At 41.1% G+C, this 26,052-nt stretch overlaps 1 protein-coding gene across 3 annotated transcripts in view; it reads right to left on the bottom strand.

Moving 5' to 3' along the window:
• piwil1 (piwi-like RNA-mediated gene silencing 1) overlaps window positions 1-26,052 on the bottom strand; it is a 102,195-nt gene that overhangs the window by 51,649 nt on the left and 24,494 nt on the right. For all 3 annotated transcript variants that reach the window (XM_063074038.1, XM_063074039.1, XM_063074037.1), the window contains exons 5-10: window positions 21,925-22,139; window positions 15,432-15,553; window positions 11,878-11,958; window positions 10,104-10,301; window positions 3,898-4,009; window positions 3,677-3,800 (exon numbers count right to left, since the gene is read on the bottom strand). In XM_063074038.1, coding sequence (XP_062930108.1) covers window positions 3,677-3,800; window positions 3,898-4,009; window positions 10,104-10,301; window positions 11,878-11,958; window positions 15,432-15,553; window positions 21,925-22,139 — 852 coding nt within the window. The remainder of the gene's footprint in view (window positions 1-3,676; window positions 3,801-3,897; window positions 4,010-10,103; window positions 10,302-11,877; window positions 11,959-15,431; window positions 15,554-21,924; window positions 22,140-26,052) is intronic.

The following is a 26,052-nucleotide window of genomic DNA, read 5'->3' as shown; positions in this document are numbered from 1 at the left end:
ATTCGCATAGTTCAAAAATTCAGTCAAAGTATGTATAAATTTATTATCAATGTATATATAAATTATACAACCTTGAGATTTATCTGCTTATAGTCAGCCACAAAAGAAACGTGAAAGAACTCAATTAAAAAAAGACCAATACCCAAAGCACAGAGGAAGAGAGGGAAAAAAGCACAAATCAGCCAAACACTACAGGCGAGCAACAGCATTCCAAACCAAATTGAGTCCATAGACCTAATTCCCCGGAGCAGCCTGAGTTGGCCCAAAGCCTCAGACTCAATTCATCATATTAGTGGGGCAAATCGTCACAAAGCATGTTGCAGTCTCACAGCCTCAATGCCCTGAGCATAGAATAGAACAGCGCAGGAGAGCGAGTAAAATCAGCACGACCCTCTCTTCTGGTCCCGACACTCTGGGCTGGCATTTAAATCATCCAAATATCGGGTCGTGGCCTGCTGGGCTCTGGTGCAGCAATATGCTTTGGGCCTATACCACACCACCCTGCCTGAAGCCATACTTAACCTCTCCAAATCGGATCAGCACTTTGCACCTGGTTTACATTGATGAGACCCAAAACTTCTCCACCTCAACTCCTCTTCAAATCACTCACTCCAAATCCATCTCCAACAGATACATCATCTGAAATTGGCCTCAAACACGTTGCTCTATGACATTGCAATGCACCAGCACGGCTCATCCTCAAATCAGCTTTGCCGCCACTCGCCTCTTCATTGTTTACAGTGATAGTTCACCACAACTTAAGTCATAAAAAAGTTATTAATGATGCTTTTAATTGTATTTCTTGTCTTTTGAACTAAGCTGTAAGCTGTTGCACAACTTCAGTCAGGCTATCTTAAACTGGAAAGGTTGGCGTGACACCGTGAAACTTAGGCACTGATTATAGCGTAGCCATTCTATGAGCCATTTCTGTGGCAAGTTAACCGGCCTAGTTAAGCATCTGGTAACTTGATGGACTCCCCCCGCCCCCGATATTCTGTGATCTAGGCATCACTAGCAAGGTCAACACATATCTAGAGCAATACACACAAAATGCTGGAGGAACTGCAGCATCTATGGAGAGGAATGTTCCGGGCCAAGAGCCTTCATCAGGAGGGTCACCCTTCTAGCATCTGCAGAATCTTGAGTTATCAACACATTTTTAATTGCACTCACCCGTGAGGAAGTGGCATGAAATGACTTAAGGTTAGGGAGAGGTGATTGCACTTATTTTCCCAATTGTGATGTTCACAACCTGATAGTTACAGTTTCTTGTAAGAAATATTCAGCCCACACAACCGTTTTCACATTTTGCTGTTTCATTTTCTAATTTAAAATATTGAAGTAAGATTTTTTAGCTCATCTACAAACATTGTAGATTGTGCCAAATCAAAATAAAAATTCTAAAACCTATCAATCATTTACTAAAAATTAAAAACTAAAATTTTGAGACTGAAAAAGTATTCATCCTCTTTGTAATTCCTCCAAGAGGACCACAACCTTGTCGTGGTTTGAAGGCTTGCGTGCCTCAGTGACCTCTAGTTTGGGTGGAGCCATTACTTTATGCTTTGGCTCTTGGTGGGATCACCCATGCCAAACAGGTCAAAGGACAGACTAAGAGTTGTCCACCAGTCCTTCAAGTTCAGGATTTCAGCTCAGGGCTAACAACCTTGACTGGTAAAACTAAATTGTTACGGAAACAGTAATGAAGAATCATTCTACATCTGTGTGCGACAGTATTCCTGAGTCTCCAACCAGGACTTGCATGATGGACAGTAGTGAAAACCAAGAGGAAGCTACTGACGCAATGAAAGAAGCCCTCAACACCACCAGAGATGAAGGACCTTCATTACTGCCCTAAACACCAGCAACATAACAGGCCATAAACTAAGCCTTTTGCAATTATTACACTTTCCACAGGTGGAACCCTATATATTACCTTACCTACTCAAACAATTTGTTGATGTAGAAAATTGGAGGATCACCTGTTTTCAATGAATTCATAATAAATACCCCCTCTCTCTGAAAGGTCCAACAGTAAGGTCGAATTTCAACAGACAAAACCAAAATGAAGGCAAAAGAGTGTTCAAGTCAAGTCAGAGAAATTGATTATAGACAAGCACAAATTTGGGGAAGGGTATAAGATCATCTCAAAGGCATTGAATATACCTCGAAGCTCAGTGCAGTCCACTGCGAAAAAATGGAAAAAATATGAAACCACTGCCACACTGCCTAGGTCAGGCCACCCCTCTAAACTTAATCACTGGAGAAGGGCACTGTGACACCAACAGTTACTCTGAGTGAGCTGCAGAAGTCAGTGGCTGTAACTGGAGATGAAGCTCATGGCTCCGCAATCTCTAAGGCCTTGCACAAAATGGGTATTTATAGCAGAATGTCAAGTAAGAAGCCCTGGTTAACAAAAAAGCATATCCGTGCCCGTAAAGACTTTCCAAAGCATCACTTAGAAGATACTGTAAAGATGTGGAGGAAGCTCTTATGGTCAGATAAGACTAAAGTGGGACATTTTGGCCTCAACACTAAGCAGATAGTGTAGCGTAAATCGAATACTGTACAGATAACACCATTCCTAACTGTAAAGTATAGTGGAGGTAGCATCATGCCATGAGAATGCTTTTCAGCAGCAGGGACTGGAAGTCTGGTTAGGAATGATGAGAAGATGAATGCTATTAAATGTAGAGAGACTGAAAAAAAACCTGCTAGCCTCCATCATAAAGCTTAAACTGGGCAAGAAGTTCTTCTTTCAGCAGGACAACTACCCAAAGCACACTGCCAGAGCAACCAAGGAGTGGCTTGAAATGAAGAAAGTTGGGGGGGGGGGAGGGACAGAGGACAGATGGACACACACACACACACACACACACACACACACATACACGCACACACACAGTGGTATGTTGAATTACCGGGTGAACAAGTAGTTTTTGGGGTACTGCAAATCTGTGTCTTTACTGATGCTTTGCTGCATGCTTCAGTGCTCGGTGGAGGACGCTAATGCTTTTTTTTGCTGGTGGGGGAGGGGAGGGGTCGTTGCCTTGATGCTGCTTGTGCGTGAGGGGGGGGAGCTATGGGGGCTTTGGGACTTTAATGTTTAACTGTCATTCATTCTTTGGGGCAATTCTCTGTTTTCTTGGATGTTTGCAAAGAAAAAAAAAATTTCAGTATGTATATTCAGGATTGAGATGGAACTGGATCAGCCATGATGAAATGGTGGTGCACAGTAGGTTGGCCAAATGACCTAATTCTGCTCCTATATCTTATGGTCTTATAACAGTACAGGGTATGAACCCAAATATCAAGATAGGGGAATTCCTGAAAGGAAATATTTTTAAATGAAGGTATTACAAATTAGCCACACACAGCAGAACAAACATTGTTACAAGTTAACAGAGTAGCTAATACTGTAACTCCCTAAATCATGTCAGAACTTCAGTACAGGTTGAAATTTCAATGAACAACTCTAGGAAGCAGATTCCTTCAACAAAGGATCGTGTAACTGCAAATCAGCACAATAAAGTTGGATATATGATCACTGATCAGGCACGAACTTTGCATACATACTGTACATCAAGTAATAGCTAATTTAAAGATTTTTAAACTTGCACGATGCACAATTATTACATGGTGCTCCAATTAATGCAGTTTTAAAAATTCAAATTACCTGTAAGATAGCATAACTCTGGAATGAGGCAGATGAGTCCCACACTGGCACCCTGAGGTCCCTGTCTCCTGGGCTGACTAACAAGCACTGGCTGATCCACATCAACGATCTCCAGGCTGTATTGCTGTAAAATGCAAATAACTCATTTCCCCCTGCAATATCCCCTTAAAAATAACTTGAAACTTCATTTTCATTGATCATTTAATTCAATAAAATGTCACCTCTTTGTAGTAATCAATGTAGCTGATTTGAGTTCCATCTGCTTTTTTAAATGTGCTCCGAGGACTCTGAACCCAATCAATGTCATCAATTCGGTAAGTCTTGTTATTGTACCTAGATGTCACCAAAACGAATGGGACAATGGTAAAATGACAATGTTTCAAAGAGATACAGATTTGCAGGCTCAAAACTCCTTCCCGTCATCCAACAGCCATTCGTATTCCTGGCCCCCTCATATGTTCTCCCTTTTCCAAACACTGAACTGTAATTTTCCACTTTTAAATTCACAAATACTTAAATCCTGCCACGGTCTCATTTCCTAAACTCCTTCAAAGTTCTTCAAAATATCAGCATTCATTATCTGCTTGCTAAATCAAGTTCTAGAATACACTGCACAAACTTCACCCCTTTGTGATTCCAACTAAGCTTTTAATCCTTATTACTGACTTTAATTTCTTTTCTGTCTTAACTGTGGCACATACAATAAAACTAGTGGGAATTGTTGTGGAGTGTTTAGGCCACAGTGCACAGCCTCAGAATAGAGGGATGTCCATTTACAGCAGAGATAAAGGAATTTCTTTCACCAGAGGATGGTGAATCTCTGCAGCTTATTACCACAAACAACTCTGGCGGATAAGTCATTGGATATAAGTAAAGTGGAGGTTGATAGGTTCTTAATTAGTCAGGGTGTCAAAGATTACGAGGATAAGGCAGGAGAATGGGGTTGACAAAGATAATAAGTCAGCCATGATAGAATGGCAGAGCAGAATCTACGGGCCAAAAGGCCCAATTCTGCTCCAATGTCATATGGTCTTATCATTACACTAACATGTCCTCAGCCGGATAGTTTTTTCTTAATAGTTTTGTTTTCAGGATTGGGTGATGCCAGTAAGAACTGTATTAACTAATAATGACTGACTGCCTAGATAATTCTGTCAGCCTATTAAAACTACCATTATACTTCTACAATAGGATTTGACAAGGATTTCAAAACATGGATGCACTAACAATGACATAACTACACTAAGATGATGTACAACGAAGAAGAGGAAGTCAAAAAGTAACCAAGTTTCTTTTTCAGTGCTTAGAATTATCATGAAGATGTATAGTGTCTTAGAGCACTGCAGCACAGAAACAGGCCCCTCACCTCATCTAGTCCATGCTGGCCTGGTTTCTTGGGTCCTTTTTGCTCAGGCATTCTGGTTTCTATGCCCCTGCAACTCTAGTTTAAACACCCACCCCCAGAGCAGCACTAGCAAACCTTGCTGCAAATGTATTGGTCCCCCTCAAGTTCAGGTGCAAATTGTCCTGTTTGTACATGTCCCACCTTCCCTGGGAAAAAACACAATGATCCAAAAATCTGAATCCCTCCCTCCTGCACCATCTGCTTAGCCACATATTAAACTGTATGATCTTCCTATTTCTGGCCTCACTAGCATGTGACATGGGAAGCCATCCTGAGATCACAACCCTGGAAGTTCTGCCTTTTAACTTAGCACTTAACTCCCTGAACTCACTTTGCAGAACCTCAGTTCTATAAGCGGGGTGGGAGCAGAGAGTTGGGAGGAACGGGTGTGCACATCATTAAAGGCTTACCCTGCACCCCGTTTCTGCCTCCTACTTCATCTGTTTTTTCGACCCTGGTTCAGACCCTTCCTACCTACATCTGTGACACATCACGTGCTCTGGATCTTTTCAATGACTTCAAGTTCTCTAGCCCCAATTGTCTCACTTTCACGATGGATGTCCAGTCCCTATAAACTCCCAACCCTGATCAGGAGGGCCTAAAGCTCACCATTTCTTTCTAGACAACAGACCCCATACTCTTTATTTAATTTGATTTGTATTTGTATGTGCGTATGTACTTTAAAATAAACGACTGTTAGGAATTAAGACTCCCCTTCATTCTCGACTCCTGGAAGAACCCCAAGGATCAGAAAATAAACAGAAAGCCAACAATGTTAACTACAGTGGATTCTGGTTAATTGGGACACACTCGGACCAGTACATTTTGGCACAATTAAGCAGCTGTCCCAATTAGCTAAAGTTTCATAGAAGTACTTAAAAGCAAAAAATTCAAATTCCCATTTAGTGAGTCCCGAATTATGTATTTAAATGAAAAACAGAACAAATTAGAACACCATCAATACTACAGTACTATTAAACTGTGTATTAGTTCCTAATAATTATCGAATAGAGGAGTTCATCCAGTGTACGCTGCCATGTTCCTTTGATTGACTGCAAAGGAACAACATCAGTGCAGATAATAGATTTCCTTCACGGAATGCTTTCAACAATTATATCCTCCAAATCTTCACTTTCATCGTAACATTCCAGATGATTGTCAATACCTTCAAATACTTCGTAGTTCCTAACTTGAAGTAGTGAAATGATTTCATTTTCACTCCCAGCCACTTCTGGCATCTCCAAACCTGAATGCTTGAAACTGCAGTGAGCAAAACTGTTCTGAATTGTCTTACTGCTTATTTCTCACTAACTATCAGTAACAAAACAAAACGATGTTTTTGAACACAAACACAAGCGACTAATGCTATTTAAAAATTGCACACAACTGACTCTAGTTAGTAACTGTTCGGCAACAGTCTCCCGTCCCAATTAAGTGCCATAGCATCATAAATAAAAGGAGGAAATTCCAGTGATTATCGTAATTAGTTTTCGCTCTTTAAGAGGCTGCCTCAATGGACCCAACTAACTGGATTCCACTGTATTTCTTTCCAAAGATGTTGTCTGATCTTCTGAGCATTTACAGTATTTTTTGTTTTCATTATGCAATATTTCTAAGATGCCATGGATCTTGGCACAATAACACTTTGAGGATCCAAAGGAACTTCAAGATAATATAGACAAGAATGGGTTCAAATATCTGGATAATCAAGATCCCTTCCAAAATAGGTGGAACCTGTACAAGATTAACAATATCCTTATTTGCTAGTAGAACACAGGACAGTTCAGTGTAGCAGACATAAGACCATAAGTCCTAGCAGCAGAATTAGACCATTTGGCCCACTGAATCTGCTCCAAACATATGGAAACCAGAGGAGTAGGTCAGCAGGTATTGACCAAGGTAGACATTCAGTACAGGAATGCTGATAACAATAGTAAGCAAGGCCAGATTACTGAATATGGCAGAACAGACAGTCTGAAGTGTAATGTGATGAGTATAACAGATAAGGCAGAGATGGGCTTAGAGCTTAACCTTGTAAATGGAACTATAATGCAACTATTACAGAAACCTGGCCAAGAGAAAATCAGGACTAGCATCTCAGTGTTCCCAGGTGCAGATTTTGTAGAGAGACAAGAAGAGGTGTGGAAGTTTCATTACTGATTTGTCACAGTTGCACTAGGGAGGGCATCCTATAGGAGTCATACAGTGAGGCAATAAGGGCAGCACAGGAATAGAAAAGGTGAAATCACTGCAAATGGGATGTCATTATTGGCCTCCCAAAAGGCAGCAGTAACTGGAGGAACAGATACGCAGGCAAATCATGGATAGATGCAAAATAAAAGTTATTGTAGTAGGCAATTTTAACAAGGGTTCAGGGAGCAGGAATAAGGTACTAAGACCGAGACATGTTCTTCCTAAATGGCACAACAGAGCTAAGGAAGGTATTGACCAACTCCCTCACCCACTGCTCCTGGAGGAAGGTGCCTACATCTCTCTCTCTCCCTCTTGCTTGATGCTGCTGGAGGATGGTGCCAGAGTCCATGAATCTTACATGAGGGCTAATTGATGCATTTTGTGGATTGGACTCTGTAGTTCACGTTATGATGAGTTTCTGGACACTCCTTTTTTTGTTGCTGTTTTATGTGATTTAAATGGAGTGGACTAGTGCTGCAGCTTGTAGATAGCAAGAGACGTGGCAATGGATTGAGCTGAAGTGAGCTGAATTAAATATGCCTGGATTCTTGTGATGCCTTTGCGATTTAGTGTTCTGCATTCTGTGTTTTTGCACTCTTTTTCTCTTGCCATTTGCGTGATTTGTTCTTTTGTCGTGCAGTGGGGGTTTTATGTTTTATTTCAAACGGGTTACATGTTTTTTTTGTTTCATTTAGGAAGAGGAATCTCAGGGTTGTATACTGCATATATACTTCTATAATAAGTGCATTCTGAATCTTGAAATCCTATTTTTCTATCATTCCAAATCTCCAACTTCATATTTAGGTCAGATGCACCCAGAAAAATTCTTTAAAATGTTTGATAAGTTTTAGTTTTTTGAAAATAGCACATTTATTGATAGGTTCACCTCAATGTTATTTTTTTAATAAATGGGTAAAACCAATTGGAAGCATTTTAACAAACCTTTAGATGATTTGACTATGACAAGATTCGCACTACACTTCGCACTCTTACTACACAATGCTGCTGCAAAGATAAGCAAACACTTTTAATTTTTTTTTCCTTTTGTAATGATGCTCTGGTTCATATTTTTTACTGTTATGCTGTATGTATTTCAATTTGGCAGATCTGCAAGAGCGGTCTGTTCTGTTTTCATGGTTGTTTGGGTTACTGTTGAAGACAAGAGAGAGGAGAAATGTTTGCCATCCATTAGGATGGTCAGATTAAGGGGAGGGTTCTCTGGTGAGGGACACTAAGGTTGGCCTTGGGCTTTTGTTTGAGAGGAGATGAAGAGAGAAGACGCTGGGGAGAACCAATCGTAGCATACAATCCTGTAGGAGTCCCATTCGTTTGAGATGGATTGCAAGCGACATTTAGAAGGTGGTGTGACCAACAGCCCAGCGTGTGAGTGACAGAGAAGTTCAAGATGAGCTCCAACTTGTGCACATTTGACTGTTTAATTAGAATGGGCCCTTTTCTTTGTTATTCTTTACTAACTCTTTAGTTAAGATTCATAAATATAATTCCTTTAATCATATTTAGTGTACTGTCTGTTATTTCGTGGCATTAATTTGTAACAGGGTAGCAAATTACACAGCATCCACTCAAACCGGGGTTTGGGGTGGGATCCAGCACACCTCAATCTCACAAATTTGGTGGGGCTGGAGGTAGTGTTCCCTAGACTCACGCAGCCAAGGAAACCAAGGTGTTTCATTTTAAACAGCTTTCATCTCTACAACACACATAAAAATTGCTCGGGAACGCAGCAGGCCAGGCAGCATCTATAGGAAGAGGTACAGTCGACGTTTCAGGCCGAGACTATCTCTACCTCCCTAATTACACGACTGATCCCTTTCTGCAGCAAATGTATAGGAGAAAGTCAGAACAATTCACTCTGATCAGACTGGCAAGTTCCACTAGTTGTGTAATGGCAAAGTCCAAAATAAATTTATGGCGCCATATACAACCTTGAGATTCATTTTCCTGAGGATGTACTCAATAAATCCATAATAGGATAATAACCATAATGGAATCAATGTAAGTCCAGACCAACTTAGCTGTTCAAACAGTGTGCAACAGACAAGAAACTGTTCAAATACAAGAAGCGAAATTATAACAATAAATAAGCAATAAACATTGAGAACATGAGATGAAGAGTCCTTGAAAGTGAGTCTATTGGTTGAGAGGGGTTTAGTTTTTTTTATTTATTGGGGTACAGCATGAAGTAGGCCCTTCCAGCATTTCGAGCTGTGCCGCCCAGCAATCCCCGATTTAACCCTTGCCTAATCATGGGACAATTTACAATGATCAATTAACATATTACCTGGTATGTCTTTGGACTGTGGGAGGAAACTGGAGCACCCAGAAGCTCACGTGGTCATAGGGAGAACGTACAAACTTCTCAAAGACAACGGTTGGAATTGAACCCAGGTTTCTGATACTGTAAAGCGTTGTGCTAACCACTATGCTACTGTGCTGCCTTTTGGTTCAAGAGCCTGATCGCTGAGGGGTAATAACTGTTCCTGAACCTTGTGGTGCGAGTCCTGAGGCTCCTGTACCTTCTTCGTGATAGCAGCAGCATGAAGAGAACATGTCCTAGGTGGTGGAGGTCCCTGATAATCGATGGAGCTTTCCTCCAGCATTTCATACAGATACGCTCAGTGGTGGGGAGGGTTTTACCCATGATGGACTGTGTTGTATCTACTACTTTTTGTAGGATTTTTTTGGAACCAAAAATCATATCTGTTGATAAATTATGGAATGTCTCTTTCATAACATTTGTTTCAACTCTATCACCATTCATAACTAAATCAAATAAAATAACATGCACCTACATAATCCGCACCTTACCTGGTTAGAACTATGACTCCAACCAGTTCTTTGGCGCATGCCTCCTGAAAGTGATGCTCACCAAACTGTGAATATAACTGATGCATGACATCATGTACAGTTTCACTGCGTAGAACCTTGTGACTAATATCTACACAGAGCATAACATTGTTCTCGTACTGCAGAATCGAAGTGGTGTATCCTGGCCAAACCATGATTCTGTTACAGAAAAGAGAAAAGCAGTGTTCATGTCTTTCATTTTTAATTTCCTATAATGCTTTAATCTTACATTAAATTTAGAGTCTACAGAAATATGGAATTAATTTTTGAATATATATAAAAAAAATCGTACTGTGCATTGAACAATCCTTAATTTGTCAGTATTATTATGGTATTACAGATGGCAATAAGCCCCTCTGGCCCAATGAGGTCACACTGCCCCATTAGCCTAACTAATCAATATGTCTTTGGAATGTGGGAGGAAACCAGAACAGCCAGCAGAAACCCAAGTGGTGATCAAAGTACATATATGTCATTATATATAACCCTGAGATTCATTTTTTGTGGGCATGCTTAATAAATCTATAGAATAATAACAAGAAAATCAATGAAAGACCACCTAACTTGGGTGTTCAACCAGAGATTGCAGAAAACAAGCCATACAAATACAGAAAGAAAGAATAATAAATAAATAAGCAATAAATATCAAGAACATGAGATGAGAGTCCTTAAGAGTGAGTCCATAAGTTATGGGAACAGTTCAGTGATGGGGCAAGTGAAGTTACCCCCTTTGGTTCAAGAGCCTGATGGTTGAGGGATAATAACTGTTCCTGAATTTGGTGGTATGGGTCCTGAGGCTCCTGTACCTTCTTTCTGATGGCAGCAGCAAGAATAGAGCATGATCTGGGTGGTGGAGATCCCTGATTATGGATGCTGCTTTCCTGTGACAATGTTTCATGCAGATGTGCTCAATGGTGGGGAGGGCTTTACCTGTGATAGACTGGATTGCAACCACTACCTCTTGTAGGATTTTCTATTCAAAGGCATTGGTGTTTCCACACCAGGCAGTGATGCAGCCAGTCAATATAATCTCAACTACACATTAACAGATGTCATGGGAAGAACAAACAAGTTCCTTACAGGCAGCAGCCGAATTGAACTTGGGTCACTGCTGCAGTAATACCTTTATGCCACTGTGCATTTCTTTTTCCAAATGTTCGTGCTGTAATTATACATTCCTACTCAGGTACCTACTTCAGTAGCTTGGGTGGAGTGGGTGAGGGAGAATACAGTAGAGTAGTAAAAACAAAGGAAACAATCAATTTGATTGAAAACAAGTGGAAATGAATTCCCCCCCCATTCCCTATTCTAACCCTCAGCCTCTTCTCACGTGCCTATCACCTTCCCCTGGTACCCCTCCTCCTTCCCTTTCTCCTATGATCCACTCTCCTCTCCTATCGGATTCCTCCCTCTCTAGACCTTTACCTTTCCCAACCACCCGGCTTTAACTATCACTTTCTAGCTAGACTCCTCCCACCTTTTTATTCAGGCTCTTCCCCCTTCCTTTCCAGCCCTGATGAAGGGTATCAGCCTGAAACATTGACTCTTTATTCCCCTCTATAGATGCTGCCTGACCTGCTGAGTTTTGGACATGTTGAAAGTGGAAATGAATATAGAAACTTAAAATTGATTTACACACTAGCACTGTAGTACCTGAAGACTACCAAAAGTTGTGATTTCTAAATGCAAATCTGAGTAGATTGAAGTGTTAAGTTGCACACATCACATTACACACCTGTGCTGTGGAATCATGATCGGAGTCTTAGGATTGTAGTAATTTCGACCAATTTGCTGTAAGGACATTATCTTTAAAAGTCTGAAAGAGAAATATAGCATGTGAGAATTAAACCAGCTGTTAATATAACTATCATTTAATATGATTAAAGTCATAGTGTACTTAAAATGTCTTCTGCGTGTCAGCCTCGCAAACCACTGAACGTAAACAGTGCTGGCTGCAAGTACTATGGAACGAGTCAAGCAAGCAACAAAATTAATTCCGACCACCTCAATGCTACCACAGGGGACGGGGATTGATAATACACAGCTTATGTCATATGATTATTTGCTCACGTGTAAAAGGTACCTTTTCCTAGCTAGGTTTTAAGCAGGAATACTGTTTCCTGTACCGCATAAAGACTTTAAGTAGACTGAGGAAGCACTCTCCACCTCAAACTTACTGAAAGCACAATCCCATCATTATTTATTTAGAGATACTACATGTAATAGGCCCTTCAAACTGCACCACCCAGCTTAATCACAAACAATTTACAATGACCGATTAATCTTCCAACTGGTAGGTCTTTGGACTGTAGAAGGAAACCAGTGCAACACGAAGTAAACCCAAGCGCACAGGAGAAGGAATGTACAAACTTGCTTACAGAGGACACCAGATTTGAACTCTGATGCCCTGAGCTGTAATAGCATCACGCTAACCACTATGCTACCATGACATCCTACTGTCTCTTGTCCACTTGTCAGGAGACAAGAGCCTGCAGATGCTGGAGTTTTTAAGATAAAAAAAAACTAAATGAAGGAAAGAAAGGAAGGATTAAGACCCTTCATCTGGACTGTCTCTGTCCATTTCCCTCCATGGATGCTACCCAACCCAGTGAGTTCCTGCAGCATTTTGCTCTGTTACCAGTGACATCATTCACCACTAAAGTAATTATAGTCAATAGTTCAATTGCAGTTACATTTTATCCTTAAAGATTATAGACAAGCTGGAAATCACTTGCATCTCAAGTGTTACAAATGTTAAAATTAACTTAGCCAATCTTAGCAGCAGACTTTAACACCATAAATCAGCTAGTTCTTAGATTTCCTTGTCTCTCCTTTAGCTGTGTGACACTTTATTAGGGAAAGAGAATCTGTGGCATGTCAAATTGGTCAGGTGAACTATTTTTTTCTGTATTGCAGATCACGGTCTCTCTTGGGAGTTTTGTTATTGCTTGCTTGGTGGGTGGTGACTGCCGAAGATTTTTGGATGAAGTACGTGGGAGAGGGGAAAGGCTGATGCTTTGCTGCTACTTGTGTGTGGGAGGGTGGAGAAGGGGGTTTGGGGTTCTAACATTTTTACTATCATTCATTCTTTGAGATGCTCTTCTGTTTTTGTGGATGTCTGTGAAGATCAAGAATCTTAGGTTGTATATTCTCTGATATTAAATGGAATTATTGAACTACTGAAACCAATTGGAACAGCCAGTTAGACAAGGAACCCCGATTTCAAACACTACAGCACAGTACAGACTCCAGCCCAAGATGTTGTGCTGACCTCTTAACCTATTCTAAGATCAATCTAACCTTTCCCTCCCACATAGCCCTCCATTTTTCTATCATCCATGTGTCTATCTAAGAGTCTCTTAAATGTCCCTAATGTATCAGCATCAACCACCACCCGGCAGCATGTTCCACATATACCACACTAAAAAGATCTTCCCTGACATCCCCGTATACTTTCCTCCAATCACCATAAATCCTCTCAAAGAGCTACCCTTCATCTCCATCATGAAAGGGTAAAGCCGGCCAACAAGGCTCTGGTGAAGTTATATAGGTTAATCCCCTGCACAGCAGATACAATGGAATACAAAAACCATTGATGAACTCCAATCATATCAACTTTGAATGATGGAAATGGGAGATCATCAATGGCCTGTGCTCCACTGGGAGCTAAGGGCCCAAAAAGAAGAATCACCTTAAATTATGCCCCCTCATATTAGCCATTGCTGCCCTGAGAAAAAGGTGCTGTCTGTTCACTTGATCTATGCCTCTTATCATCCTGTACACCTCTATTATGTCACCTCTCATCCTCCTTCAGTCCAAAGAGAAAAGCCCTAGCTCACTCAACCTTTTTGCACAAGACATGCTCTCCAATCCAGGCAGCACTCAAATGTGGAGTATGACCCTCACTGAGAAACCATGCAAGCAGATCCACAACCAATGGACATGGGTATCTCCAGAAAGGCTGATATTTGTTGTCCAGCTATAAGGGTGAGGTGCTTAAGAGTCGACCATATCAGTGGCTCAGGAGTCACCCATAGGCCACACTTAGCAATAAGCAGTTTTCCTTTCTCCATGGATATTAATGAATCAGTTAACTTTAAAAACAAAACGGGTCTTTAGTTTCAAGGTCAGCAGGATTGACGGTAGCATTGTAATTCCATATCTATTCAGTTGATTTCAAATTTCGCAGTTATCTATCAAATCAAAGTACATTTATTATCAAAGAATGCATACATTATACACCTTGAGATTCATTTCAAACTAACATGTGCAGAGTGTTGAACATTAAAAGTTAACTTGCAGGTTGAGGCAGTGGTAAGGAAGGCAAATGCGATGCCAGCATTCATTTTGAGAGCACTAGAATATAAAAGTAAGGATGTAATGCTGAGGCTTTATAATGCATTGGTCAAACTGTACTGGGAGTATTGGGAGCAGTTTTGGGCCCCTATTTAAGGAACATTGGAGAGGGTCCAGAGGAGGTTCACAAGAATTATTCTGGGAATTAAAGAGTTAACATAGGAGGAGGGTTTGATGGGTCTGGGCCTGTACTTACTGGAGTTTAAAAGAATGAGGGAAGGATCTCATTGAAACCTATCGAATACTGAAAGAACTGGATAGAGTGGATGTGGAGAGGAAGTTTCCTACTGTGGGTGAGTCTAGGACCAGAGGGCACAGCCTCAGAACAGAGGGATGTCCATTTAGAAGAGATAAATGAGGGGGAATTAGCCAGATGGTGGTGAATCTGTGGAATTTGTTGCCACAGGTAGCTGTGGAGGCCAAGTCATTAGGTGCAAGGTAGATGTTGATGTGTTCTTGACTAGCCAGGGCATTGAAGGTTATGGGAGAAGTTTGGAGAATGGGGTTGAAAGGGATAATAAATCAGCCATGATGAGATGTTGGAGAAGACTCAAAGGGCTGAGAGGACTAATTCTCCTCATGTGTCCAATTGTCTTTTGATGATAATCCAAACCTCTGAACATTACAATATTACCATCTCCTTGGGCAAATATTCACTTTAACTGAACGTGCCTTTCAACCTGGGCCATCAGTTCTTTTGAAACTGCCTACTTATAAAAGAAAATTTTCCCAAAAGAAGGCAGCTAAGAACAATTTTAGTGTAATTATTAAATAACCTTAATCCTCTAACAGAATCCAAAAACTCTGCAACACCAACAGCCTTTGCTCTTATCACACAAGCACTAACTTAACAACTAGGGTCATCCAGATCTATCTGTATAACCCTGGAAAGGTGTGAGAAGATAAAATAAATAAATCTCAACCATCACTTACCTCCTGAACACAATGTTGTAAAACTGAAGGCATGTTGGAGAGGTTGGGGGTAATTCACTGGTCAAGGTAATCGTTACCTTGACATTTTTACCATCACGCGTTTGGCTGAATAGTTCAGTGACCTTAAGGTGAAAAAAGAATCGCAAATATTTTTCCAAAAAAACTTCAAATTTTATTATCAAAGTAGGTACATGTCACCATATAAAATCCTGAGATTTACTTTCTTGTGGAATACTCAAGAAATCCACAATAGAATAATAACCATAATAGAATCAATGAAAGACCACACCAGCTTGGGCATTCAAACTGTGTGCAAAAGTTAAACTATGCAAATACAAAATGAAATAATAATAATAAATAAGCAATAAATATTGAGAACACAACATCACCCAATTCTCCTTTGTCTACCCTGCTTGTTACTTCTTCAAAGAATTGCAGTACATTTGTCAGGCAAGATTTTCCCTTGAGTGAAAATCTTATGTGCTGACTACGACCTATTATATCACATGCCTCCAAGTACCTCAAGACCTCATCCTTAATAATCGACTCCAACATCTTCCCAACCACTGAGGTCAGACTAACTGGCTTATCGTTTCCTTTCTTCTGCCTCTCTCCCTTCTAGAAGAGTGGAATGACATTTGCAATTTTCCAGGCTTCCAGACCATTCCAGAATCTAGTGATTCTTGAAATATCATTACTCATGCCTCCACAATCTCTTCAGCCACTTCTTTCAGAACTTTGGGGTATACACAAATGTGATGTTAACATTCATTTGAAGAGAACTAGAAAATAAAAGCAAGAATGTAATGTTAAAACTTTATATATATTGTGTGCAGCTTGGGGCCCTTATTTTAGAAAGGAGAGGGTTTAAAGGAGGTTCACAAAAATAATTCCAGAATTGAATGGCTTGTCATATGAAGTGTTTGATGGTTCTGGGCTTGTATTCACTAGAATTCAGAAGAATGAGGGGTGACCTCAATGAAACCTATTGAATGGTGAAAGGCCTTGATAGAGTGAATGTGGGAGAGGATGTGTCCTATGGTGGGAGAGTCAAAGACTAGAAGGTCAGTCTCAAAATAGAGATCCATCCTTTTAGAACTGAGATGAGGAAGAATTTCTTTAGCCAGGGAGTGGTGAATCTGTGGAATTCTTTGCCATGGGCAGCTATGGAGGCTAAGTCTTTAAGTATACTTAAGGTGATAGATTCTTGATTGGTCAGGGCAAGGGGTACATGGAAAAGGCAGGAGATTGGGGCTCAGAGGAAAATTAGATCAGACATGATGAAATGGCGGAGCAGACTTAATGGGCCAAATGGCCTAATTCTGCTCCTGTATCTTATGGTCTTATGGAAAAAAAACATGAGATGAAGAATCCTTGAAAGTGAGTCCAAAGGTTGTGGGAGCAGTTCAGTGATGGGGCAAGTGAATTTAGTGAAGTTATCCCCTTTCATTCAAGAATCTGATGGTTATGGGGTAATAACTGTTCCTGAACCTGGTGCTGACTCCTGAAGCTCCTGTACCTCCTTCCTGTTGGCAGCAGCAAGAAGAGGGCATGATCTGATTGATCTGGTTACTGGGGTGGGGGGGGGGGTCCCTATTGATCAAGGCTGCTTTCTTGTGACAACATTTCATGTAGAGTGCTCAATGGTGGGAGGGCTTGTACTGGACTGTGTCCACTACTTCTTGTAGGATTTTCTTTACATTGGTGCTTCCATACCAGGCTGTGATGCAGCCAATGTACTCTCTACCGCATATCTATAAAGTTTGTCAAACTTTTACACATCATGGCAAATTTTTGCAATCTCTTAAGTAGAGGTGCTCCCATGATTTATCTGTAATTGCACTTTACATGCTGGGCCCAGGACAAACCCTCCAAAATGATAATACCGAGGACTTAAAGCTGTGGACCTTCTCCACCTCTGATCCTCCGATGAGGACTGGCTCATGGACCTCTCGTTTCCTTCTCCTGAAGTCAATAATCAACCCCTTGGTCTTACTGACATTGAGTGAGGCTGTTGTTATGGTACCACAGCCAGATTTTCAATCTCTCTCCTATATGCTGATTCATCACCACCTTTGATTCAGCCAAGGACAGTGGTGTTGTCAGCAAACTTGAGTATGGCATTGGAGCTGCGCTTAACAATAGTCTTAAATGTAAAGCGAGTAGAGCAGTGGCCTAAGCATGCAGCCCTGTGGTGCACCTGTGCTGATGGAGATTGTAGCGACATTGTTGCCAATTCAAACTGATTGGGGTTTGCAATAGAGAAAATAGGGTATTCAATTGCACAAGGAGGTTTTGAAGTCAAGATTTTGAATTTTATTGACTAGCTTGAGGATGATGGTACTGAATGCTGAGCTGTAGTGGATAAAGAGCACCTAAGGTAGTATCTTTGTTGTCCAGATGTTCCAGGGTTGAGTGAAGAGCCAATGAAATGACATCTGCTATGGACCTGATGTGCCGGTAGGCAAACTGGAGTGGATCCAAGTCGCTTCTCAGGCAGGAGTTGATATGTTTCATCACCAACCTCTCAAAACATTTTATCACAGTGGATGTAAGCGCTACTGGATGAGAGTCATTAAGGCAGGTTACCACACTCTTCTTGGGCACCTGTATAAGTGAAGCCTGTTTGAAGCACGCGAGTACCTCAGACGGCCGAAGCAAGAGGTAAAAGATCTCATTGAACACTCCAGCCAGTTTTTAGTACTTGGCCAGGTACCCCATCTGGGTCAGATGCTTCTCGTGGGTTCACACTCCTGAAGGATGCTCTCATGTCGGCCTCAGAAACTGAAATCACAGGATCTTCAGGAGCTGTGGGAGTTGTGATGCTTCCTCCAGGTTTTTAATGGTCAGAGTGAGTGTAAAAGGCATTAAGCTTATCTGGGAACGAAGCCCAGTTTGCCTGATTTTACTTTATAAGAAATTACCTCTATTAAGTTGTGTGCAATTGGGATGTGTAATTTACATGTTGATGGTGTGTTCTTTGACCAACTGAGCGATCTGACACTTTGCTGTCTCCAAGGATGTTCAGTGAGGTTTGGAGCGGAGTGTGCAGCCTGGAAACGTGGCACGAAATCATGATCAACTCAACATTGTTTCTCTCTGACTGAACTGTCAAGCAAGGAGGTCGACAAAGACAAGCACAGAGAATGGGCAGGTGTTCAGCACCATCTGCCTGTGTTTGACCAATTCTCCTCTCCCTCCCGCTACCTGCTGTCAGATGAAAGTGCAGAAACCTTGCGATTCACATTGCAAGGTTTAATCGGAGAGCCTGTGGGCTCATTTTAGCGGACTATGAGAGTTCATGTTGCATTTATTCCTGGATACTGGTTTTTTTTTGCTGTTTTGAGCAGTTTTATCAGGGTGATTGATACAGTCTGGAGCACTTTAGCACATAATGCTTTACCCTACAGCGGGCAAATGACGAACTGAACTAAACGGAATACTACTGGCCTCCTGGTTTGTTGTTTGATATTCTATGTGCAGTCCACTCCCTTTTTGCTGTTTGCACAATTTATTCTTTTTTCACGTTGGTGTCTGATGTTTTCTTGAACAATTCTGTTTCGTAGCTGCGTGCGGGAGGATGAACCTCAGAATTGTATTCTGCATATATACTTTCATAATAAATGTACTTTGAATCTTTGACAGCATTCAAGGCCTGCCACAACTGTCTAATATCTTTTGTTGATTCAGCTTTAGTCCAGAATTGCCACTTCACCTGTGAGTTGGCTTTCTGGAGACCATACCTGGACCTCTTGTAACCTTTTTGACACCAGACTGGAAATGCCTCTAATCTGGCCCTCAACAGATGCAGATCTCAAAGACTCAAATATTCTCCACACTTAACCTGAAGCCAATCATCTACTGAAGGAAGTTCACATGTTCAAAAGCTTACTGAGAAAAGTCTTAAACACAAGAGATTTTGCAGATGCTGGAGATCTTGAGCAACACACACAAGCTGCTGGAGGAATTCTGCAACATCTGTGGAGGAAATAAACAGTTGATGTCACGGCCAAAACACTAACTGTTTATCCCTCTCCATAGATACAGCCAGGTGTGCGGGGTGTGTGTGCGTTCCTGAGAAATGTCTCCCACCTGTAGCCAACATAGTGATGGGTTGACATCTGATTAACATTATGCATGGTTACTATCATACAACTATTTGCTCACTATTTTTTTGTTGCATCGTGGCCTGGTATGGAAATGCCAATGCCCAGGAACAGAAAGTGGTGGTAGCAGTACAATCCATCACCAGCAAAGCCACTCCACCAGTGTGTACATTTACATAGAGCACTGCCACAAGAAAGCAGCATCCATCACAGACGACAGCCATCCAGGCAAGTCCTCTTCTCACTAGTACCATCAGGACAGGAGTTCCCACACCACCAGGTGCAAGAACCAGGTTGTAGGCTAACCTACAAACATCAGGCTCCTAAACCGGCATGGGTAACATTGATCACCACTACTCTGAGCTAAGGGTGAAAGGTAAAATGTTTAAGGGGAATGAGGGGAAACTTCACTCAGAGGTTGGTGTGATCAACAATCTCAATCCAAGAACTCTTTACAAACTGTGTTCTCAGTATTATTTTTATTTGCCTAGTTTGTCTTCTTTTGCACACTGTCAGATATAGCGTTTATGCATAACTTTTCATAAATTCCATTATGTTTCTTTCCTATAAATACTTGCAAATAAAAGAATCTCAAAGTTGCAACATGTGCACTTTGATAACAGTTACTTTGAACTTCATTGAAAGTACAATTTGATTACAGGTGCACATTCTTTTATCCGAAATGCTGAAATCCAAAAAGCTCCGAAAACCGAAGGTTTTTTCACCAACAGCTGACGTCACTCAGGTGTGATGTGGCAGCACCAGCAGAGGCCGCCAGACGTCGGTTGTGGCTCAACGCTCATACTGGTTACACGTGCATTTGCTGTTTGCTGATATTTTGTGTTCACTTATGACTTTGTGTTTAATTTCACTGTGAAAATGTCAAAAAGAGCTGCAGACACCCCTATGGGTAACAATGAGAAAAAGAGAAGGAACCTTCTCTATCAATAACGCAGGAAGTGGAGTTATTGCAGAAGCTTGATCGTGGTGTGTCTGTGCGCGTCTTACTGAAGAAAATAGTGTCGGAACTACCGCTGTATATGATTTAAATAAACAGAAAGACAAGTTACTGAAGTTTTATAGTAACTTAGTAACTGTAACTTCAGTGACAGTGACGTTCTACAGTTTATTCCAATAAGCATATACCATGTGTTTGATTTGGCTCGTTTGAAGCTGTATATTTTTATGTTTTATTGAATGTTTTTGTTGGAAATAAAATTTCTTTTCATTATTCCCTAAACAATACAGTATAACAATTATTTACATAGCATTTACATTGCATTAGGTATTGTAAGTAATCTAGAGATGATTTAAGGTATATGGGAGGATGTGCATAGGTTTGGTGCGCCGCTGGGTCTTAAAGTCCACCACACAGAGACAGTTAAATAAGGGACTTGAGCATACGTGTTTTTTGGTATTGGTGGGGGGGGGGTCTGAAATCCAAAAAATTCTGAGTTTTGAAATGCAACTGGCCTCAAGGATTTCAGATAAGGGATTGTGGACCTGTATCAGTAAACTCACTAACCACATTAACAGACAAGCTCCTGGAATCTCTGACAGAATTCTCATCTGAATGTTCCATTCCCAATCCTCAAGCCTGCCACACATGTAGGAGAATTCTGCAACCCAACAACTCTGTCACCATGTCTTCAAGCCAAATATAAATCGAATGAGCTTTCATTTCTAATCTTCCAAAGAGCCAATACATGCACATTTTAAATAACATACCAATGTACTACTCCCATCATTATATGCTACCAGGATATGTTCATGTTACCAGTGGGTTCCAAGAGCTGTAGGTCTGAAGTTATAGTCGAAGAGTCACAGAAAACGTTCAGTCCATGCTGAACCATTTAAACTACCTCCTCCCATCAACCTAGCCCTCCATTCCCCTATCACTGATGTACCTATCCAAACTTTTCTTAAGCATTGAGATCAAGCTCACATGCACCACTTGCACTGGCAGCTCATTTGATACACTCACCATCCTCTGAGTGAAGAAGTTCCCTTCACGTTCCCCCTAAACATTTCACCTCTCACCCTTAATCCATGATCTCTAGCTCTCATCTTGCCACAAAGGTGTCTGGCATCACAGCTCCGTTGAAAGTTACAATCAGAAACGCATTAGTAGAAAGGCTGGGGAGAAGTAAACTGCTGGCACAAGGATAAATGACACAAGCGAGGTGCTTCGAATGCCTTTAGAACAATGATAAATCTGGTCACTAAAATGCTTAGTCTATTCCAAGTAGAGCCCCATATCAATACATGAGATGACTCAAAAGCTTCCACCTCAATCTGTAACACCCTTTTCATTCCACACCAACAGGCTACATTCATCTGTACCTTTAAGTCATTTTCTTTGTTAAACAAGACTTCTTCAAACTTACTTTTGATTCCAGTCTTTTAGGAAGGAATAATAGAGTACCATCAAAAACACGGGTTCTGCCAAGAACTTTGTCATGCATAAACAACAGTACAGTTCGCAGACGCCGTGACTCCATCTCAGGGTTATAATCCACATGGTATTGATACAGAACCCACTGGGGGCGAGAATTTAGACGAATGTAGTTTGTTATCAGACGTATCACGCTCCCAGTAACACCTGCAATTAAAGAAATGATTTTTTTTACATTAACAACAGCAAGCAGAGTTGCCGAAGAGTACTGTTGGTTACAACAGGGTCTCATTCCTGAGAACTATTTGTAATACAAACTACTTGCATGTTGAAAAACAGCAAAAACATTGCATGGGAGAGGGTCACAGAAACTGCTGTGGCAGGAGAATGAGTAGCCACCAGCCAGCTCACTGACCCCATGAGCAGTTCAGCTTAACACAGCCCTGGTGCAGGTGCAGACACACAAGACACACCCAGCCTTGAGACACCAGTCAAGGTCACTGATTCCAAACAATTGGTTTAATGATCATTACATAATGTCTCTCTGATGCTTCCTGCTCCCTCTCCTCTCCCGTCCCTTTTTCCCAACCATGATTCCCCTCTCCCTGCCCTCTTCCCACTCTTAGTACACAATAGAGACCCACATCAGAATCAGGTTTAACACTGCTCGCATACATCATGACTTTTTTTGCGTCAGCAGTACAATGCAATACATAAAATTACTACAGTACTGTGCAAAGGTCTTAAGCACCCTATATATCTGTGCCTCTGATTTTGCACAGTACTGTAAATATTTATATTATCCTGTTATTAAAGAATACAATCAAACACAATTATTTTCATGAGCTTGTAAGAATACTTCAGCAAGTCAGGTCATTCACAAGCCAGAGAGCTGGTGCACCGACATGAAGAAAGGATGCAAATGAAAAGGGTGGGTGTAAAAGACTACTGAAAACCTGAGGATACAGAAATTATATTTCTAAAAATTTATTGTATATTACAGCACGTCTCTGGTGCTTCCCGCTCCCTCCCCTCGCCCTACCCCTTTTCAACCCCATTCTCCTGCCTTCTCCCTGTAACCTTTGAGATACTTTGCCTCCTTGGTGAGATTTCTGCAACAAAGTAAATGTTCTGTTACTACTTGATACAGACCATCACTATGCTATTGGGAAGGGGCCTACGTTCATGGAAAACACTTTCATGATTTTCCATAATATGAAACTGCATCATCTGCACCTGTGTCAAGACAACTGTGAGCAGTTCTGAGCCCCATATCCAAGGAAGGATTTGCTGGCATTGGAGAGGGTTCCAAGGAGGTTTATGAGAATGATTCCAAGGATAAAAGGGTTAACGTGTGAGAAGTATTTATTAACTCAGGGTCTGTACTCGCTGGAGTTTAAAAGAAGATGGGAGCTCAATGGAACCTATCAAACATTGAAAGGCCTAGATAGAATGGACAAGGAGAGGACGTTTCTAATTGTGGGGGAGTTTAGGACATGAGGAAACAGCCTCAATATAGAGGGACATCCATTCAGAACAGAATGGAATTCTGGTTCAGATTTACTTATCACATGTACATCGAAACATACAGTGACTAACACATTGAACAAATTTCTTTAGGAAGAGGATGGCTAAATTGTGGAATTCATTGCTACAGATGGCTGTGATGGCCAAGTTTTTGAGTAGATTTAAAACGGAGGTTGATAGGTTCTTGATTAGTTAGGGTGTGAAAGTTTATAGAGAGAAGACAAGAGAATGGGTTGAAAAGGATCTCAGTCATGATGGAATGTCAAAGCAGACCATATGGACCAGGTGGCCTAATTTGGCTCCTACGTCTTACGGTCTTGTATTTATTAGTAAAATGCATTGGTCCCATCATTATAATACAGGATCAGCAAAGAAGCAAGGTTGCTGACTAGAAAGGTGAATCAAAAACTGTGGAGGGAGAAGAACCCTATCTTACTGGGTATTTAAGAAAAATTAAGGACAAGAATAGAGTTGTAGTGAAGTGAGAAAAATAGGAAATAAAATAAATAAAATGACAGAAAATATATTTTATTTAAAAGTTTTATTTGAATTAGCAAATTCATAATACCAGTTGTAAATATATACTTACTATGTTAAAGTCCCAAACATTGTGATTTATAAGCTGGGAGAATTTTTAGTGCTATTCTTTCTCTTCTTGTTTCTTAACTTGGGGTGGGTTGGGCAGGAGCTCAACCTGATTTAGCTCAGAAGGCACCCCAGTAAACACAATGTGTGGATATGGTAATTAAGGGTTTTGGGTTTGCCGTGTTTGTGTAGTTGATGAGGGTAGGGAAATTGCCAGACTATTTCTTTCTGGTTCATACTTAGGCCTATTGTTGTTTCTATCTATGTATATTAGGAGACACCTATGTGATATTCTACTTCTTTCAGTTCCACATGATTAGTAATAATATTTCAACTCAGACAAACGGTGAGTTGGAATGTAAAATCTCTTAATCACCCTGTAAAACGTAAAAAGGTATTTACTCATTTGAAACACCTTAAGACCAATATAGCATTCCTACAAGAGACTCACTTGCGTATCTCTGATCATTGTCGACTAAGAGGAGGATAGGTTGGTCAAGTATTTCACTCCAATTTTAATTCAAAGGCCAGAGGAGCAGCTATAATAATTAGTAAAAATACGCAATTCGTGGCAACGAGTGTTGAATCTGATCCAGCTGGACGGTTTTTAATTGTAACTGGGCGGCTATATGGGCTGCCCGTTATTCTTGCCAATGTTTATGCACCAAATTAGGATGACCATATGTTTTTTACTGATTTCTTCTCCAAGTTGCCAAACATGGTCACACATAAGCTCATCCTCGGAGGTGATTTTAATTGTGTCCTCTCTCCAATTTTGGACCGCAGTGCTGCGAGGAATCTCTATCTCTATCTCTAGGTCAGCGCAGTCTATCAGACATTTTCTTAAAACGTACAGAGTGGCTGATGCATGGCGGTTTCATAACCCTACCTCTCGGAGTTACACTTTTTTTCTCCTCAGTATACTGTTCCTATTCACGTATAGATTTTTTTTTATGGACACCAGCCTTCTCTCTTCTATAACAGGGTGTGATTATGAAGCCATAGTTATATCTGATCATAGTCCGCTGGTTTTAATATTACGTATCCCTACTATACAACCAAGTTGTAAACACAAAATAATCTGCAGATGCTGGGGTCAAAGCAACACTCACAACACACTGGAGGAACTCAGCAGGTCGGGCAGCATCTGTGGAAATGATCAGTCGACATTTCGGTCCGGAACCCTTCGTCAGGACTGTAGAGGGAAGGGGCAGAGGCCCTATGAAGAAGGTGGGGGGAGGGTGGGAAGGAGAAGGCTGGTAGGTTCCAGGTGAAAAACCAGTAAGGGGAAAGATAAAGGGGTGGGGGAGGGGAGACAGGGAGGTGATAGGCAGGAAAGGTGAAGAAAGAATAGGGGAAAACCCAATGGGTAGTAGAAGGAGGTGGAACCATGAGGGAGGTGATAGGCAGCTGGGGGAGGGGGCAGAGTGAAATAGGGATAGGGGAACGGAGGGGGAGGGAATTACTGGAAGTTGGAGAATTCTGTGTTCATACCAAGGGGCTGGAGACTACCTAGACGGTATATGAGGTGTTGCTCCTCCAACTGAGTTTAGCCTCATTATGGCAGTAGAGAAGGCCATGTATGGCCATATCTGAATGGGAGTGGGAAGCAGAGTTGAAGTGGGTGGCTACTGGGAGATCCTGTCTGTGAGGTAATCAAGTTACCGTCCTTGGAGGCTAAATCCTACTCTCCTTTCAGTTGGATGTTTTGTGAAGTATATTTATTCTGAAATAGAATCTCTTCTGAGAATTAATCAAACACCAGGGATGTCTCCATCAATTGTGTGAGAGGAGCTAAAGGCATATGTAAGAGACCAAATAATCTCATTCTGCACACTTCGGAGAAAAATAAGGACTGAACGTATTAAACAACTGACAGATCAGATACTGGAATTAGACCTCTTGCATAGCCAAGCTTTGCTCAAACAGCATTTATTACTTCAGACCGAATACAATCTATTAACAACTCAAGAGGCTGAATATCTTATCTCCAAGTTGCAATGTGAGT

The sequence above is a fragment of the Mobula hypostoma genome, chromosome 21 (genome assembly GCF_963921235.1).
Source record: "Mobula hypostoma chromosome 21, sMobHyp1.1, whole genome shotgun sequence".
In the NCBI taxonomy this organism is placed as follows: domain Eukaryota; kingdom Metazoa; phylum Chordata; class Chondrichthyes; order Myliobatiformes; family Myliobatidae; genus Mobula; species Mobula hypostoma.
The sequence above is the reverse complement of the archived record's forward strand: the minus strand, read 5'-3'. Positions and strand labels throughout refer to the sequence as shown.